The following is a 19,570-nucleotide window of genomic DNA, read 5'->3' on the forward strand; positions in this document are numbered from 1 at the left end:
TATTATCGTAACCATTTCTTGACGGTAATATTATACTGTCGATTGTCAGTATGTATGAAATAAATATGCATGAGTGAATCAAATTTAACGGTGAGAACCTAAATGCAGCGACCATTCCCATGGGAACCTCAGGGGTTTCACTCAGGATTTGTTGTATATTAGCAGCAGAGTAATAATAATGTGGCACTGAAAATATCACCTGCTCGAAGGTTACCTTCCTAAACCAAAATTTCCCACCAACAGATCTGTGAAAACAAGATCAAAAACTGAGCAAGTTAGGATTTGGGCTTTGAAGATGGTTTACATGCAATACTGATTACATAAATAATTTGACAATATTATGGAGGCGTTAAATCGACTACTTGGAGGCTTGAGGACAGTTCCAGTATTTACTCAAATTGCCGGCTGTTTTTTCTCTAATATTTAACTATTTCTAAAAATAATGGAGGAAGTCGCTATAACTACGCAGAGGAAGGCAGGTTGATGTCAGCTTTAATGTGTTTTCCTGTATTACGATATACCATCTGTCTCATTTCTAAATAATACATTTATATCAAACCAGACGCTTCCTATTGTCGGCTGCTTTGTTGTCTGTGCAGTTGCTGTCCAAGGTGGCAACGATGATTGATCGTCGTTAAAAACTGGCAATGATCTCAATTGTGGGGCAAACGTCGTCACTTCAAAGCTGCTTTTTCTAAGAATGAATCTTGGAAGCTATCGGAATAATGTATACGTTATAAGGCATTGCATTTTAGATGTAAGAGATGTGAACGGGGGAGGGGAGGGGTGGGGCCTGCTGCAAGACTCGCTCAAGGCTCTGGGGCGACGGGGCACCGACGCGAGGGATGGACCAGAACACATCTCCCACAATGCAATGCCTCACACCACCTTCTCACCCCCCCTTCCCCAGCTTCCGGGCAATGTGACCCGGAAGGAGTTTGCTGCCGTGCAGCGCTCGAGAGGCTCCAGCTGCAGTTGGCTGAGGAATGGCACTTCCTTCATGTTAGCTTTTCCCTGCTGTAAGTGACAGGAGCTGGGAGCGGGTGTCTTGCTCAGTACACCACAATGACAGATCCCTTTCCTTGAAGGAGAAAGCTCATCTTTGAGTTGCGCCGAGTCTGCATCTGTTGATTTCATGGGCCTTCCTGGTTAAAGGAGCGCACGACCTTACACTGGGACAGCTTACTGTCTCTCCAGTTGCTAATCTTATGGCACTGGTGGTAGGGGGCCCGCTGTTGGACTCAATCTGGGAACCCTTCATTGTGCTAGTGCCATCTAAGGTCATTGCCCGGCACTTATTGGGCTACAATGTTTTCCCCTGATTGACAGACTGCTAGCTTATTTGAAATTTTTGCTCCCTGGATAAGTGTATTCTAAGTTTACTTTTGTCAAGCATGAGTGTTTACAAACCCATTTTAATCACTTGAATGTATTTGAACTACAGTTCATATGATGTAACCATCAATCACACGACCAGCATTTCATATTGTTAATCCCTAATTGTCTTTTAGGAGATGGTGGTGAATTGCATGCTTTAATAGTTTGTTTAGTATTATGAAGGAGGGAGCTCCAAGATATTTGCAGCAGAGGAATGGTGATTATTGTTCCATGTCAAAATGTTGAGTGGAGGTGTCATTGCAGACAGTGAAGTTCTCAAAATCTTCTAATCCTGTTGTTAGGTATTAAGAAAAGTGCTATTTAAAAGGTCAATTTCTAAGTTATTGTATTACATCTTAAAAATGTTATATTGTACTCCCAGTGACATAGGGAATGAATGTTTGAGGTGAGGGCTGTGGGTTTTGATCACTTTGGCTTGAATAGTATAAATGTTTGAGTTGCACTCATCTAGACAAGTGGAAAATATTCCTCTGTGCTCCTGAATCATGCCTTGGAGGTGGTGGGCAGACTTTGGGAGTCAAAAAGTGAGTCATTTCCCCATAGACTCTCAGCTTCTGACTTGCTTGGTTGCCACAGTATCTATGCAGCTGGTGCAATTAAGTTTCTAATCAATGGTAACTTCCAGCCTGTTGATAATGGGAGAAATTCAGAAACGTTGGCATCATTGGGCATCAAGGGAAGATGTTTAGATTTTCTCTCGTTGGTGATGATAATTTACTGACACTCATGTGGTGTACATGTTACGTTCTACTCAACAGCCCAAGCCTGACTGTGCAGACCTATCTGCATGCAGGAATGGACTGCTGTATGATCAGAAGAGTTATGGATGGAATTGACCGTGTGCAATCATCAGTGTCCCACTTCTGACCTTATGATTGAGAAAATGTCATTGATGAAGCAGCCGAAGGTAGTTGGACCTTGATCTTTGGCTACTATGGGCATATTCAGTGACCTACTCAGCTTACCCCTTGACTGGGTGATGACAGTTGAAAAAAATTTGAGCAAAATGAGCAAGCTGTCTGCTTGCCTGCTTCTGTGGTCTTGTACACATTTGTACTCTGATGAGACAGAATGGAGTATGTAAGAGACATACAGTAACAAATTCTTACTTATTTTTGTTAGTTTCTTTTTTTCTGTTGAAGTCAAACTTTACACTACTTATTTGTTGTGCCTCTTTAAAGCAAAATTGTACATGAACACTAGTTTCTCTGTGACACTAATTCATCACTCTTTATAGATTAATTTCTTTTCTAAACAATTAATAGTTACAGCTCTCTTACCTAGTCTTTTTTGTGCACCTCCTCATCAACCAGTGTCTGTTGTATCTTTCAAGGTTATGATTAGATATAATTGCTGGACATATGACCACTTTCATTTGGAGCCATAGAGTCAAAGGAATGTACTGCATGGAAAGAGACCTTTCTGTCTAATTATACATGCTGATGAGATATCCTAAACTACTATAATTCCATTTGCCAGAATTTGGCCCATATCCTTCCAAACCCTTCCTCTTCATGTGCCTATCCAGATGTCTTTTAAATGTTAATATTATACCAGCTTGCTCCACCACCACCTCTGGCAGCTCCATACATGCACCACCCTCTGAATGAAAATGTTGCCCCTTTTTAAATGTTTGCTCTTTCACCTTAAACCTATGCCCTCTAGTTTTACACTCCCCTACCCTGGGAAAAAGACCTTGGCTATTCATCACATCCATGCCCCTCATTTATAAAATCTTTGTAAGGTTCTCCCCATAACCTCTGACATTCTAGGGAAAATCTGTCTCGAGGTTATATAAATTAGCTTACCCCAAATGTGCACAATCCAAAATTTGAGTCTTTTTAAGTAAACAAATATCCACTCATTGTTGGACTTAATACTTTCAGTGGTGTGCTATTGAATCATAGACATTAGAAGAGTACTATTTTCCATCTGGTCTGTGCTAAATTAGCAGATGTCAGCTGCAGCAATAATGGGGAATGTTATGATTGTTTCAGTTTTTCCTCAGTATAGAGAGATCTAACAGGGGGGTCTGCTTCCTCATGACTGTCCAAGTGATCTGTGGAAAATAATGATGTGTGAAGATTGCATTAAGGCAAGGTTGGGTTCAACTGTCACTTTGATAGAGAGGAGTCAAATGATTTTAATTTAGGTGAAATACTCTGGAATGATAAACTTTTAGGAAAAGGGAGTAAGATAATCTTAAACGAACTCATGAAGGTTACTGCAGTTTTTAAAAAAAGAGTTTCATTTTTAAAATAATTCACCTCAGTGATTTTGTGAATCAAGTATAATGTTCTTTAATAGTAGTTTTCTCATCAAGTTTCACTCTAACTCCTGCGTCTTTGATCACTTGTCCTGATATCTCTGATGGGCTGTTGTTTTAAAGCTATTTTAAACATTTACTTTTGGATATTCCAGGATAATATATTATGTACATCTGATGAGTATTATTTTTTCTACAGCTTCACTTTTCTCTTTTGTGACTACCAACATCACCAATGGATCATTCAGGACAAACAAAGGAAACATTTCCCTCTTTTGATGCAAGATATAGTGTTAGTAAGATTTGCTATCCGCAAAAAAATGCTTATTCCAGGCTGGTAAATCAGCATCGTAGTGGAAGGTTTAGAGCATATCTCAACCAATTTGCTCAGCAAATCAATTGCATAGACAAAAATGATGAAAATGGAAATACTCCTGGAACTCATTTGAATCCTTCAGAAGTAGAAATGATGCAACAAAAAGATCTTAATATTGGACAATATCTAAGAGATAAAGGTACCCATTCTGTGGACAATGACAGAACTGCTGTGTTGACAAGCATGCCTCTTAGTCTTTTGGAAAAAGTTGGGAATACTGGTGAGTCAGACATGTTTGACCCTTGGAAGAAGAAACAGGGTTTGACAACCAGGAAGGAAAACAAGCAAAGAGGCATCAACGTCAACCAGGATGAAGATACTGAGTCAGCAAATGAAGTTATGTTCAAAGAAACTAGGCCTAAACAAGACCATTCAAAACCACATGCAGATCACCACAAAGAGTTTGTGGGGCTTGAAAAAACTGCAACTGCTGGAGATAGTGATCATTACTCTGAGTCTGTATTGCCAAGGCATAAACCATCTTTTGACAGTTGTAGTCAAGATATTGATCTAGGGAGAATGGAAAGTCATGTGCAAATAATTAATGAAATGGAAATACAGAACAATAAGAAAAAGAAAAACAGAAAAAAGAGCAAAGGAAAAAATGACACAAGCTCGGGTGTAACTCAGTGTTCTGGTGGACTATATGCTGGAGACCAAATTACTGCTCTTCATGATTTAGGACCTACTGTGCCAGAGAAAATCAATATCGACCATTTGCAAAGTAAGGCAATAGAAGATATTTTTCCCTATTAAACATTGTTGAATTCTTATGCTTTGAGTATTAAATATTTTTATCTAATGAGAAAATGCTCAAAGAATTAATACAATTTGAAAATTAATTTTCTCAAAATTCAGATGCGTAGACATGCTGATGTAATTTGTTAAACCCTTGCAATTGCTCAAAGTCAAGACAGTGTCTCTTAATCAGGAAGGCAGGTGGGAATAAAATTCACCCAAACTGAGCCAAAAAGAAAATAAAGCTTTAAAACTTACCAGAAAATAATTTGATTTTCGTAAAAAAAATTAAATGTATCCTCTTTATTGTGACCTTGCAAACAATTGCATTTGATTTTGCATATAAATTTCTCATCACAAATATTATCATCACTTAGAAGTTTTTACAATAGGAAAATCCCTAACTAAGTGTTTAAATTGCAGGTTTGCTGTGCATTCTGGTACAGGGAGGGCATTCAAACACTTTCTATTCAGGGTTGTGTGTTGCGCCTAATATCGGATTAATATCATTTAGTGGTTTAGGCACTGGATGCCTATCTGGATTCTGGATTTTTTTGAAGGATCATTGTCATTAGCACATTTGATGAAATGACATTTTGTTATAATATTGAGTTGTTTTACTGAAAATGTTGATTTAAAATATTGTGGGGTTAACTCAGCAGCTATGGTGGAATTTGACACAAAATGTGACCAGGGTTTTTGGAGCAGATTGTTGCCTATGTATCAACTTAAAGCATACTCAGTGAAATGGAAATTCTTAAACGGATATTGTTTTCAGTTTTGTTGTTACAGTGCTATCCCATGCAGCGAAAAGCCTCAATGAAGAGCTGCATATTTCCAGGAATTTTAGTTAAGACTGTGTGGTTGAGGTATGTGCTCAGCTGAGTACATTCTTCACTATTTGTTTAATAAATCCAGGATAATTGCATTGATTTTCCTTGTCACCAATTTGATACTAAACTGATATACTGCACGTTGCTATGCGTTTTGGAAAGGCAAGTCAGAGTGGGACTTAATAGTAAGGTCCTAGGGAATTTTGCTGAACAAAGAGATCTTGGAGTGCAGGTTCATAGTTCCTTCAAAGTGGAGTCACAGGTAGGTAGGATAATGAAGAAGGCGTTCGGTATGTTCTCCTTTATTGGACAGAGCATTGAATACAGGAGTTGGGAGGTCATGTTGCGGCTGTACAGGATGTTGGTGAGACTACTTTTGGAATATTATATGCAATTCCTTCCTATTGGAAGGATGTTGTGAAACTTGAAAGGGTTCAGAAAAGATTTACAAGGATGTTGCCAGTGTTGAAGGATTTGAGCTATAGGGAGAAGCTGAATAGGCTGGGGCTGCTTTTCCTGGAGCGTCAGAGGCTGAGGGATGACCTTATAGAGGTTCATAAAATTATGAGGGGCATGGCTAGGATAAATAGACAAGGTCTTTCCCCTGAGGTGGGGGAGTCCAGAACCAGAGGGCATTGGTTGAGGATGAGAGGGGAAAAATTTAAAAGGGACCTAAGAGGCACCTTTTTCACGCAGAGGGTCGTGCGTGTATGGAATGAGCTTCCAGAGAAGTGGTGGAGACTGGTACAATCGCAGCATTTAAAAGGCATCTGGATGAGTACATGAAAAGAAGGGTTTAGAGGGATATGGGCTGGGTGCTGGCAAATGCGACTAGATTAGGTTGGGATATCTGGTCGGCATGGGCAAGTTGGACTGAAGTGTCTGTTTCTGTGCTGTACATCGCTATTACTTTATGTCCAGCTTTGACAAAAATCCTTAAATACCATAGTTGGTTGGCTTTTAAATTTGTATGTTAATTTTGCTTCAACATATAACATTTATACACCTCCCAAGTCTTAACTGTGTCTTTAACATTAACTAATGGCAGAGACTGAATTCCTTTAAAGTTGAGAATAAAGAGCAAAACTACTGGGATGGAATTTTCTGCAAGGCTGAGATCACCAATATACATCATATCTTAAGACATTTTGTGTACTGATTTCACCATTGCTAATTTAATGCAAAATGTCTGAACTTTCCAATTAGACATTTCTGCAGTGAACAAAAGGGACACAGTCATGACTGGTTTATTGATCCCATATGCTAAAAGTGTAGCTTTGTTATAATGATGATTAAATTCTGAATTCATAAGAAATGCCACAATAACGTTGTCATTTTCACCAGTACGGAGATGTGTATTCAGATAGTCTTGCTGAAACTCCCCCTCCCACTCTGCCAAGGACATGCAGGTCCTTGGCCTCCTCCATCGCCGGACTCTGGCTACACGACGCCTGGAGGAAGAGCGCCTCATCTTCCTCCTAGGAACCCTCCAACCACACGGGATGAATGTAGATTTCTCCAGCTTCCTCATTTCCCCTCCCCCCAACTTATCTCAGTTCCAACCCCCAGATTCAGCACTGCCCTCTTGACCTGCAATCTTCTTCCTGACCTCTTTCCCCCCCCATCCCCTCTCTGGCCTACCACCCTCACCCTCACCTTCTACCTATCATATTCCCAGTGCCCCTCCCCCAAATCCCTTTGTTATCTTGCAGATACATTGATTCTTAGAATCGATGGAATGGGTGATCCCACATTTCTTCCTACATAATCGTTTAGGTAACAGTTTTGTGTCCTTGAGATTATACACAGCTCGCAGCTCTGAACTGTGTGCCATTAACTGTTGCTTTGCAGGGTAGGTTTTTCTTTAACCCTTTCAGCCCCTCTTTTCAGCTGGTGGTTTAACCACATAACTAATTTTTGTGTTGAAGCTACCTTTATGACCATTTGGATGGCCAGACACACTTTGGTTACCTTCCACCAATTAGATACATGACATCCTGCAGTCCCTGGCAGTAGAAAATCCCACCAGTGATGGGTCCTACATTATTTCAGCCACTGCCAGTTTGGGTGGCTCGATTCATGTGTATTTGTCCCTTATGAGTCTGCTCTCTGGAGGACCTGACTTATTCTTGAGCAATTTCTGCAGTGTTCTGCATGGCCTATTGCATCACTTTTTCTGAGGCCTCATCAACATACATTGAGTCTTCCCATCAGGCCCCAACAGATATCTGATGTTTTTCTGGGCAGATAGAATTCCCTTACAGTCAATGATTCCATTACTTGCAGGCAGTAATTGAGACTGCTTTCACAAATTAAGACCCCAGAGATTATCTCCTTCTCTGGGGCCTATTTGTACAGTTTTAAATGTCTTTTCTAATGGCCAAATATCAACAGCTATTTCACTGTTTGTTAGTTTTCAAGGGTTTCAGCACTTGGATATGATATAATGCTGTGATTTCAAATAGCTGTCTGCACTACTCACAAATGTTAGGCCCTTCTTGTGGGTCATATATTGCTTAGACTTGATTCAGTAACTCCAGCTGCCTTATTCTGCTCACAGTGATTCAAGTATGTGACTGGCCTTAAAGACACCATAGGATAAAGTTCTGTTGTGTGACTGCCATAATGAATATTATAGCTCCTTTTACCAGACTCCCCACCTGGTTGAGTGATCACTAGTTTGTTGCCATCTTGATATATGTTATGAAGATTTTATTTGTACAGGGAGGTAAATAAGTATTGTAAATGATTCCAAATTTCATATGTTTGATGTTGGACCTAACTCCATCTATCAGGTCTTGGCAAAGTTATCATGTGCCTTGCCTTTGGCTTGGGCCTCATGAGACCGAATTAATCCTCCAGCTGTGTAGTTTCTTTTTTAAGACTACCATGTGGGCCTTTTTCTCATATCCCTTAATACCTTTGCTTAACATTAAAATTATCTCAGATTTAAAATCAACACCAGATCAGCATCCACTGAGATGTTAAAGTGAGTTCCAAACAACTACCATCCTTTTGTGTTTAGAAGTGCTTCCTAACATTTCTCCTGAACAATCTGACCCTAAATCTCAAAATATGTCCTGTACTTTTAGAGGTATACCCGTAGATAGTTTGGAAAAGAATGGTCAAAAGGTGCATTATATAAGGCAAAAACCTTATCTTTTGTTACTTAATGTAAGTGACCTTATTGATATTTGACATTTGTATACATCTTTAGTTGTTAAATGAATGCTAAAACAATTATGATTGTAGGGATAAGTATTAGCTAGGTATCTATTCTTTAATTGCACAGCATTGGGATAGATTTAGAAGATCCCAATATGACTGAGCAAAACTACTTGCAGTATTAAAAGAGACGCTTTACTTTCTCCATATCATCTGTTTTTTGAAGGAATCAAAAGTGTTTTCATTCATTGTTAAATTATGAAACAGTTATTTTCGTTATAAATTTCTTACAAGCATTAATTATTCTTCATATGTAGGTTTGCTCTTGACAGCTATCCTAAATTCTTCATTTTTATCATAAGATACCTTGTACTTATTGTTGTACGTTTTGAGGTTACGTTCTGGTGTGTTTGATCTTTACCTTGAATGTTGGCGCGGATCTTCAATGGGAGATCACCATTACTGAAGTGTCGACTGGCGTTGCACATTAGGGCAGTGTGAAAGTCTGTATGTAACCGACTCATCATGATTGTCTGGAAAGTCAAAATTTCCATAAGGGAAGTAAGTAATATCTTGAACCCTCTGAGAGGGTACCCAACACTGAATTAGAAATGGAGATTTTAAGGAGTTACAACTTAGTCTCCTTAATAATTAGTCAGGATCAGTTAGAGGGAATAAAACCTGTTCTAACTCTTGGCTGACTGTAAAACAGCATCCTATCTCCTTCCCAACTACCCCATGGATACCTGAATGCCTCTGAGCTCAGACATGACCCACCTCCCCCAAGTATCCTTCCCAGTTCCGAATCCTCTCCTCCAATGCATTTCTTGCTGATCCCCAAAGATCCAAATTCCCATACTGTGACTCACCTCCCACCCTCAACCATCACCTACCTACCTGCTGCCAATATTCCACACCCTCCTTGAACTATATTAATAGGGGCTGAGAGCACAAGAGCAAGGAACTTGTGTAAGACATGTTTAGACCTCAGCTTGAGTATTATGCACAGTTCTGGGTGCCGTGTTTTAGGAACAATGTGAATGCATTGGAGAGAATGCAGAAACAATTCACGAGAATGGTTCTAGGATGAGAAACAGTTATGAGGATAGATTGAAAAAGATGGGACTGTTCTCCTTGGAGAGAAGGCCAAGAGAAGATCTGCTAGAGGTTTTCAAAATCATAAGTGAGTTGGATAGAGTAGATATGGAGAAAGTGCTTTTCTTGTAAAGGCGACAAGAGTGAGAGGACATAGATTTAAAGTGATTCACAAAAGAAGCGAAAGTGATATGAGAAACAAACCTTTTCACTCAGTGAGTAGTTACAGCATGAAATGTTCTACCTTGAAGTGTTTGGAGGTAGGTTCAATTGAGTCATCATGGATAAAAATAATGTGCAAGGATGTTGGGATATAGCAGGAAATTGGCACTAGGTAATCGTGCTTATTTGAAGAGCTGGTGCAGACTTGACTGACCAATTGGCCTCCGTCCAAGTCATAAGACTTCTGAGATACTGTTGTGGTTCTGTTCGCCGAGCTGGGAGTTTTTGTTGCAAACGTTTTGTCCCCTTTCTAGGTGACATCCTCAGTGCTTGGGAGCCTCCTGTGAAGCACTTCTGTCATGTTTCCTCCAGCATTTATAGTGGCTTGTCTTTGCCGCTTCCGGTTGTCATTTGCTGTCCGCTGCAGTGGCCGGTATATTGGGTCCAGGTCGATGTGTTTGTTGATAGAATCAGTGGATGAGTGCCATGCCTCTAGGAATTCCCTGGCTGTTCTCTGTTTGGCTTGCGCTGTAATAGTAGTGTTGTCGCAGTCAAATTCATGTTGTTTGTCGTCTGTGTGTGGCTACTAAGGTTAGCGGGTCGTGTCGTTTCGTGGCTAGTTGGTGTTCGTGGATGCGGGTTGTTAGCTGTCTTCCTGTTTGTCCTTTGTAGTATGTTGTGCAGTCCTTGCGTGGGATTTTGTACACTATGTTGATTTTGCTCATGCTGGGTATCGGGTCCTTTGTCCTGGTGAGTTGTTGTCTGAGAGTGGCTGTTGGTTTGTGTGCTGTTATGAGTAATGAGGGTTAAGCCATTGATGTGGTGTATATGGATTTCAGTGATTAGAGTGATGCTGGAAAAGCACAGTAAGTCAGGCAGCATCAAGGAGCAGGAAAATTCCGTAAGGCATTTGATAAAGTTCCCCATGGTAAACTAATGCACAAAATATGGAGGCATGGGATTGAGGGTCATTTAGCGATTTGGATCAGAAACTGGCTAGCTGAAAAAAGACAGAGGGTGGTTGTTGATGGGAAATGTTCATCCTGGAGTTCAGTTTCTAGTGTGCACTACAAGGATCTGTTTTGAGTCCACTGCTGTTTGTCATTTTTATAAATGACCTGGATGAGGGCATAGAAGGATGGGTTCGAATATTTGCAGATGACACTAAGATCGGTTCAGTTGTGGATCATGCCGAAGGATGTTGTAGTTCGAGTGGACAGTGAGAGCCTTGTGATGGCTAGAATGAAAGACGATTGATATTAGACAGATGTCAGGAGTAGTTTCTTTACTCGGGGAGTAGTAAGGGCGTGGAATGCACTGCCTGCAACAGTTGTAGACTCGCAAACTTTATGGGCATTGAAATGGTCATTGGATAGGCATTTGGATGAGATTGGAATAGTATAGGTTAGATGGTCTTCACATTGGTTTCACAGGGCAGTGCAACTTTGAGGGCCGAAGGGCCTGTACTGTGTTATAATGTCCTGTGTTCTAATTATTAGATTAGTGTTTTACAGATGGAGCAATTTTAATAATTTTTGCTTATAATGGGCTTATGCAAAAACTGTATTTTGGGTGACAAAAGTTGTAATGTAATTTTTCTGAAGTAAGAACTTGTACTGATTTAGTCAAGAATAGTGCAGTGATTGCTAAAATGTAATTTCCTAAATAAAATTTATTCCTTTGATTCTGCTGCTAAATGCAGTTGAATATTATCCTGGTATAAATTAGCCCGTTATTTAGAAGGAGCCGATCCCCTTGCTTATCTTGGCATCCAACTGAGCTGATTCCATGGACTGTTTTGCCTTTAGTGCATTATCTGGAGGTCCACACGTAACCATGCTTCTGGAGAAAAAAAAGCTTCTTGATGCCAATCCTAATTTACCTTCTTGATTTTTCTTTGAAATTCTGTTCTGAATTCACCTTTGCCATTAAGAAGATGTCTGCTTAATTTTCTGGAATCAAAGTCTCAAATAATAGAGTAAGAGCATTCAAAATAAGAATGAGTCGACCATAGCACTCTTTAAGCCTTCTTGATACTCAGTAAGACCATTGCTGATCACTTGTTGCAATTCACATTCCCACCTGCTCCCTATAGACATTGATTTCTGATAGAAGACAAATCCAACTCCAATCTTTGCGATTCTGATATTTTGCCTCGATTTAGTCCAAAATGATGAGCTCTTTAGCTGAAACTGCGACTCTGAGTCCGAGACTGGTAGAAAATCAAGATGTATATGTAAAGAATGAAAGCTCACTTGATAAAAAGTGATAGGAAAATTAATGAGACTAAAAATCAACAAGTTACTTGGACTTGATGACCTATATCTGAGGCCTTGAGAAAATGTGACTGTTGAGATGTCAAATGCATTGTTTATAATTATCCAGAATTCCCTCGATTACAGAAATTAGTTGAAAACCACGAATTTAAGTATCCTCTTCAAGAAAGGAGTGACATTGAAATTAGGAAACTAGAGGCCTAACATCTGTCTTTATTAGTAAAATGCTAGAATCCATTATTAAGGAAGTAGTAGCAGGACATTTAGAGAGTTCATAATCGGGTAAAATCAATATGATTTTATAAATGGATAACTATGTTTAGCAAATTTAAAGTCTTTTTGAGGATGTAACAGGCTACTTTGGAAGATTCCTGTGATGAAGGGGTTGCCTCAAGATGAAAGATTGATCAGTTTGAGTGAGACAGCAGCGAGAGAAAGAGTAGGACCCCAGAAAGATCAACGAGGTTGTCTTTTGTGTTGAACCTCAGGAAATGGGATCGGTATTAAATGAATATTTTGCTCTAGTTTTTATTGCTGAGAAAGAAATGGAGGTTAGAGAACTCTGGGAAATAAATATTGATGTTTTAAAAGCAGTTCATATTACAGAAGAGGAAGAGTTGGAGGTCTTAGAAAACATAGGATCCTTGAAGAGACCAGGATTGATTAGGGATAATCAGCATGGTTTTGTGTGAGGAAAATCGTGTCTCTCAAACTTGATTGAGTTTTTACTGAAGTAACAAAAAAAATTGATGAAAACAGAGTGGTAGGCATTGTTTACTTGAACTTTAGTAAACCCTTCCATAAGGTTCCACATGGTAGACTAATTAGTACAATTAGATCACATGGATTTCAGGGTGAGCTTGCCAATTGGATGCAAAATTGGATTTATGGTAAGAGACATAGGGTGGTGGTGGAAGGTTGTTTTTTAGACTGGAGACCTGTGACCAGTGGCGTTCAACAAGGATCAGTGTTGGGTCCACTTTTCTTTGCCATTTATATAAATGATTTGGATGATAACATAGGAGGCCTGATTAGTACATCTGTGGAAGACACCAACATTGGAGATATAGTGGTGTTGTCCCGTTTCCCTCCTTAGTCAAAGCAAAATGCTCAGAGACACAGTATAGTTTTACGTCCTTCATCTTTGTTCCATGCCGTGGAGCGAGAGAATGATTGCACATGTGCACGGAGACATGAGTTCTCGGTCTTCTCTGAAAGAACGGTTTTCGAATGAATTTTATCGTCATTTTATAGGGTGGAGCACCTGGATAAGGCAACATACATATTGATTGGGTGACTGTTACAATCAACGAGTATCAATACCAAAGATTAAGCCATCTGCTGTTACACAATGAATTCTTAACCATAACTGGATTCACATAATGAATAGTTTTCAGCTTGTTAAACTGACCTTACATACTGAATGCTTTCAATATTGTTAAATGACTCTACATAATGAATGCTTTTCCACCTTGTTAACTCATTACCTTTGCCTCCAGCACCCCATTGTTAACTGCAAGTTCCTATCTGATCTGAGCCATGCTCAGCAGAACCTCTTGTTTCACAAAATGTAACTCTTTTCCTATCTGCTTATAACTAATACGCATTCTCAGTAGACGTTTAAGACAGTTATCTAAGATTCCAAAGAGATCTTGATCAATTGGGTCAATGGGCTGAGGAGTTGCAAATGGAGTTTAACGTTAAATAAATGTGGGATATTGCGTTTTGGTAATGCAAACAAGGGCAGGACTTTAAAAGTAGATCTGTGGTAGTGTTATTGAAGGTCTTTTCCCCAGGGTAGGGGAGTCCAAAACTGGCATACGTTTAAGGTGAGTGGGAGAATATTTAAAAGGGACCTAAGGTGCAACTTTTTCCTGTAGAGAGCAGTGCATGTAAAAGCTGTCAGAGGAGGCTGGTCGAATTACAACATTTAAAAGGCATCTGGATGGTAAATTAAGCGTTTAGTGGGATATGGGCCAAATGTTGGAAAATGGGATTAGATTAATTTGGGATAACTGGTTGGTGTGGAAGATTTGGAACAAAGGGTTTGTTTCCATGCTATACATCTCGATGACTGTATATCATTGTACCTTGGACGTGCATGACGTTTGTGATTTTTGAGAAGATTTGTAGCTCAGGTTGAGGTTTGGATCATAAGTTTGCTTGCTAAGCTGGAAGGTTTGTTTTCAGACGTATTATCACCGTGCTAGGTAACGTTCTCAGCGAGCCTCCAGTGAAACACTGGTGTTATGTCCCACTTTCAATTTGTGTCTTGGTTCCTTAAGGTGGGTGATATCATTTCTGTTTTTTATTCAGAGGTTGGTAAATGGGATCCAAATCAATGTTTTTATTGATGGAGGTCAGATTTGAATGCCACACTTCAATGAATTCCCATGCGAGTCTCTGTTTAGCCTGTCCTAAGATGGATGTGTTGTCCCAGTCAAATTGGTGTCCTCCTTCATCTGTATGTAAGGATACTAATGATAGTGGGTCATGTCTTTTGGTGGCTAGGTGGTGTTCGTGTATTCTGGTGGCTAGTTTCCTGCCTATCTGTCCAATGTAGTCTTTATTACAATCTTTGCATGGTATTTTCTAAATGTTTGTTTTGCTGATTGTATAGTGTCGTTTAGGTTCATCAGCCGCTGCTTACGTGTGATGGTAGGTTTGTGGGCTATCATGATGCCCAGGGGCCAGAGTAGTCCGATAGTCATTTCAGAGATGCCTTTGATGTATGGTAATGTGGTTAGAGTTTCTGGGTGTGTTGTGTCTGCTTGTTTGGGTTTGTTGTTTAGGAATCCGTGGACCATGTTTATTGACTATCCGTTCTTCTTGAATACACGGTATAGGAATTTTTCTTCTGCTCGCCGTTCCTGGGTTCTGTAGTGTGACATATTTAAATAATGTCCTGATGCAGTTTCATTTGTGGGTGTTGGGATGTAGTTAAGTATCTGGTGTGTATGTGTTCCTTTCCTGTAGATGCTGGTCTGAAGTTCTCCATTAACTGTTTGCTCCACTGTGACATCTAGGAAGGGGAGTCTGTTGTTCTCTTTTGTAAATCTTATGCCAGTAAAGATATTGTTGCTGATGTAGGTTTCCTCTAATTTGTCCATTTTGTGATGACAAAGGTGTGATCCATGTAGCGGACCCAAAGTTTGGGATGGATTATGGGAAGGGCTGTTCATTGGAGTCTCTGCATTACTGCTTCTACTCAGAAGCCTGTTATTAGTGATTCTATGGGTGTTCCATTGATTTGTTTGTAGGTCTTGTCATTGAAGGTGAAGTGGGTAGTGAGGCACAGATCTATTAGCTTGAGGATGTTGTCCTTGCTGGTGAAGTTGATGCTGTCGGATGTTTCTGTACTTGGTTCCTCTAGTAGTGCAGTCAGTGCTTGTTTGCCCAGGCTGATGTTAATTGATGTGAATAGGACTGTTACATCAAAGAAGACCATTATTTTGTCCTCTTCTATCTTGGTGTCTTTGGGGTTCAGGAATTCTTGGGTGGAGTGAATGGAGTGGCATGAGTCTTCTCTTAGGTATTTCTGTTTGTGGTGGAGTTCCTTAACTGGTCTGTATGTCGGTGTTCCATGTAGTGAGACTATGGGTCTGAGGGGGGGGGGGGGGGGGAGGGAGGGGGCCCTGGTTTGTGCACTTTAGATAGTCTGTAGAGGCGAGGTGTGGTGGATCCATCTGGTTTCATTTTTTGGCAATCTGTCTTGTATTGGTAGCCCACAAACCTACCAACACACTTAAACAGTGATTGATGATCCTAAAGAACACTATACAAACAACCAGAAAAACAAATGTCATTTACAAAATACCATGCAAAAACTATAACAAACACTATATTGGACAGAAGACCAGAAAACTAGCCACCCTGATACACGAACACCAACTAGCCAGCAAAAGACATTACCCACTATCACTAGTATCCTTTCATACAGACGAAGAAAGAGCACTTTAACTGGGAAAACACATCCATCCTATAACAGGCTAAACGGACACATTCATGGGAATTCCTAGAGGTCTGGCATTCAAACTGGAACTCCATCAATAAACACATCGATTTGGACCCCATTTACCAACCTCTCAGTAAAAGAACTAGAAATGATATCACCCGCCTTACGAGACCAAGACACATAAATGGAAAGCGGGATGTAACACCAGTGCTACACCAGAGGCTCGTTGATATTATCTAGCATGGTGACGAAACATCTGAAAGCAAACCTTCCAGCTCAGTGAGCAAACTTACAACATGTATAATTTTTACTATATTGACACTGTGCTATCGTGTTGCAAATCCAAATTTAGGCATCATCTGTAGGAGCACAGTTGTTCAGGAACTTTCAGTACCTCAAAAAGAATACTCACCACTAGCTTGAGGGCATCTAGAAGTGGACAATAAATGTGACAATGTTGGAGCCAGACATATTTTGATAAAAAATGAGTCTTTCTTTCCATTATGAATTTGAAGTATTGCTCTGCACATACATCAGGAAAACTTGTAAATCATTGTTTTCTGTACATTTTCACCTGAACCTTTCAGTTTCCATTTCTTGAAGAAATTCAAATTTCTAACATCCAAAACAAAATTTAAATAGAAGTTTAGGACATCAAAAATGACATCTCACACTAACATTATAAAATGAATTTATCCAATTATTTTGTGAGAAAGTTTATTATCATTTGGGTTTTCAAAATAGAGTTGATGTAAATTTTGGTTTCAGTTCAATGAAGATATTTATTTTAAGAAGTCACTGATGTTTGGAACTGTGTAATAAGTATATCATTTCCAAGAAAGCATGTAACTTCAGTCAAGTGCATAGTAGGGTATCTATGATGTTGATTGATGAAGTGTTCACAAAGTTGATCAACAGAGAAAATAGTCCAAGACCTCCTAGTTTCTTTGAGTTCAGTTTAGAATCATGTATCAGTTCAGGAGAGTCCAGTTTCAGTGCCGAAGAACTTCTCATTCTAGATGAAGGATAGTCTTTGTGTTTGTAGAATCTCCAGGTTGTAAGTTTGTGAAGTTCCCAGCTGTTGGAACTGAAAAAAGATTTTGGCCTTTGAAGTGGAAACAAAATACTTTGGAAAGAGTCTGTTAAGAATAAAGTAAGGAGTTAAATGGGCTTGATACTCAATGGAATTGAGCATATGGAAAGGGGAAAACATTTAAATTTTTTTGGTGATAGCATCTTTCTAATCTGTAGGGAGAGAATGAGTGTTATTTATTTTTTTCTTCCTTTAGTTCCATAACTTTGTTGTTTGTTTTGGTAAAGAACATTGACAGCCTCTTGTGAAATTTAAGTTACTAACACCATGGTAACTAATTTCAAAAATTAAACTTGTGATTTATTAAGGAGAAGAAGGTGAGGACTGCAGATGCTGGAGATCAGAGCTGAAAATGTGTTGCTGGAAAAGCGCAGCAGGTCAGGCAGCATCCAAAGAGCAGGAGAATCGACATTTCGGGCATGAGCCTGAAGAAGAGCTCCTGAAGAAGGGCTCATGCCCGAAACATCGATTCTCTTCTTTGGATGCTGCCTGGCCTGCTGTGCTTTTCCAGCAACACATTTTCAGCTTGTGATTTATAAAGCCAGGTTTCACGCTGGGATTAGAATTACCCACTATTGCCATCTAAGATCATAATGATATTTTAAATCCTACCTCCCTGTTGGAACTGGGAAAAGGACAATTAAACGCAGCCATGATACTTATTGGACTGAAAGCCACTCGAAGCTACATTCTAAGTTTTAATCTGCTTTAATGAGCAGATGGAAGGAACATCTGTTCAAACTTGGTGAGATCATTTATTATGCACGTGTGTTAGCCCTGATGTCAAAATCATGAACTAACTGGTAATTTAACTGGTGTCTGGAATGGTAACCCATTCTACTGTCGCTGCCAAGTGAAGATAGTTGAGAATCACAACAAGGACCAAAAATGATCAAGCAGATATATTTTATTTCACTTTTAGGGAAAGTGGAAGCTTGGTCTTGCTCTAACAAAAAATATTTAAGCATATAGATAACACAACTGCAGGAATGAAATTTAAATAATAATAAGGCAAACCTAATATAACAGGATCTGGATAGGTTCTGAATATAGTTTGCTGAATGGCAAATTGTACATAATGTGGACAAATGGAAAATTAATGACACCAGAGTAAAGGAAATAAGCAATGGAAATGTAAGCTAATTGGCCTCGAGTGCAGGATACAATTTGAGAGGGGAATCTGGAGCTTTTGGTGGATATCTGTCTAAAATGAACAATACACATTATAGTAGGAATAATGAAATTTATTGGATCTTGGGATAAGTAGTCAGAGCGAAGAACAAATTTCAGGAGGTGGTTAATTTTAGTGCAACCCCATCTGCTACTGTATGTTTCTTTTTTCTTCGTGCAGCAAGCTTAACACCATCATCCAAGGATCATTTGGATATTTGAGGGATAGCAAACAAAAAAAACAACCAAAATAATCAAATTTAAAATGAGGTGAAACCAAGAAACTTTTTTTACTCTGGAAGGGAGAATAGTGAGGGAAGGTGTTTTTACCAGTTAAGGGAATGGATAAATTGAATCAAAGTAGTTGCTTTGAGATGGCAACAAATTGGAGAGAGCAGGCTTATGTTCAGAAGAGACAGGTGCACAGGTAGTTTACTTTTAATCAGTTTATTGTCTTGCATCAACAATTTGATAAGAGAAAGTGATGATAGATAAGATGAAACAATTCATACTTTTTGCCTTGTATCAGAGAAGAAAGCGTTTTGCATTTCCATTATTTATTTTCTTCACTTTGAAGAACTTAGTTTGTAGGATGGACAATATAAACTGTGAAGTTTTGTGGTTCATTCTTTTCTGTATTTCACATTGTTGACATACAGGACCCACTTTGGGTGTAAGAAAATACCATATATGTTAAATATTTTGATTGTCTGTTTTCAGATGAAGTTGTAGACAGGCGACCTGGTCCAAAATCTAAGCACAGTCACGAGTCACTCAAAAGCAATCAACCCATTGACAGGAGAAAGAAATCTGAATCATTGGATGGAGCTGATGAGATGAATTTTAAACCTGTGATCGCTAATAGTAAGTTTTTTTAAAAAAAAATTCTCCTAGATGTATATTCATGTTTTATTTTCTATTTTTAACCTAATTCACAGTGCTGGATCCAATAGACAGGCATTCCAACTAACCCACCTCTGTACTGAGCAGCCTCTTAAATTCTTTTGGATCAACCACCTCATTATCTGATCTGCCCAACCCAT

The 19,570-nt window shown here is 39.3% G+C and overlaps 1 protein-coding gene across 4 annotated transcripts in view; it reads left to right on the plus strand.

Annotated features, from left to right (window-relative positions):
- The first annotated feature begins 928 nt into the window (after positions 1 to 928).
- dis3l2 (DIS3 like 3'-5' exoribonuclease 2) overlaps positions 929 to 19,570 on the plus strand; it is a 289,701-nt gene continuing 271,059 nt past the window's right edge. For 2 of the 4 annotated variants that reach the window (XM_060834767.1, XM_060834770.1), the window contains exons 1-3: positions 931 to 1,019; positions 3,864 to 4,764; positions 19,248 to 19,391. In XM_060834767.1, the coding sequence (XP_060690750.1) occupies positions 3,900 to 4,764; positions 19,248 to 19,391 (1,009 nt within the window). In that variant the 5' untranslated portion in view covers positions 931 to 1,019; positions 3,864 to 3,899. Of the gene's footprint in view, positions 1,020 to 2,232; positions 2,306 to 3,863; positions 4,765 to 19,247; positions 19,392 to 19,570 lie in introns of those variants that run through there. The other 2 variants (XM_060834768.1, XM_060834771.1) reach the window with 2 other exon arrangements.

Source organism: Hemiscyllium ocellatum, chromosome 13, assembly GCF_020745735.1.
Source record: "Hemiscyllium ocellatum isolate sHemOce1 chromosome 13, sHemOce1.pat.X.cur, whole genome shotgun sequence".
NCBI lineage: Eukaryota > Metazoa > Chordata > Chondrichthyes > Orectolobiformes > Hemiscylliidae > Hemiscyllium > Hemiscyllium ocellatum.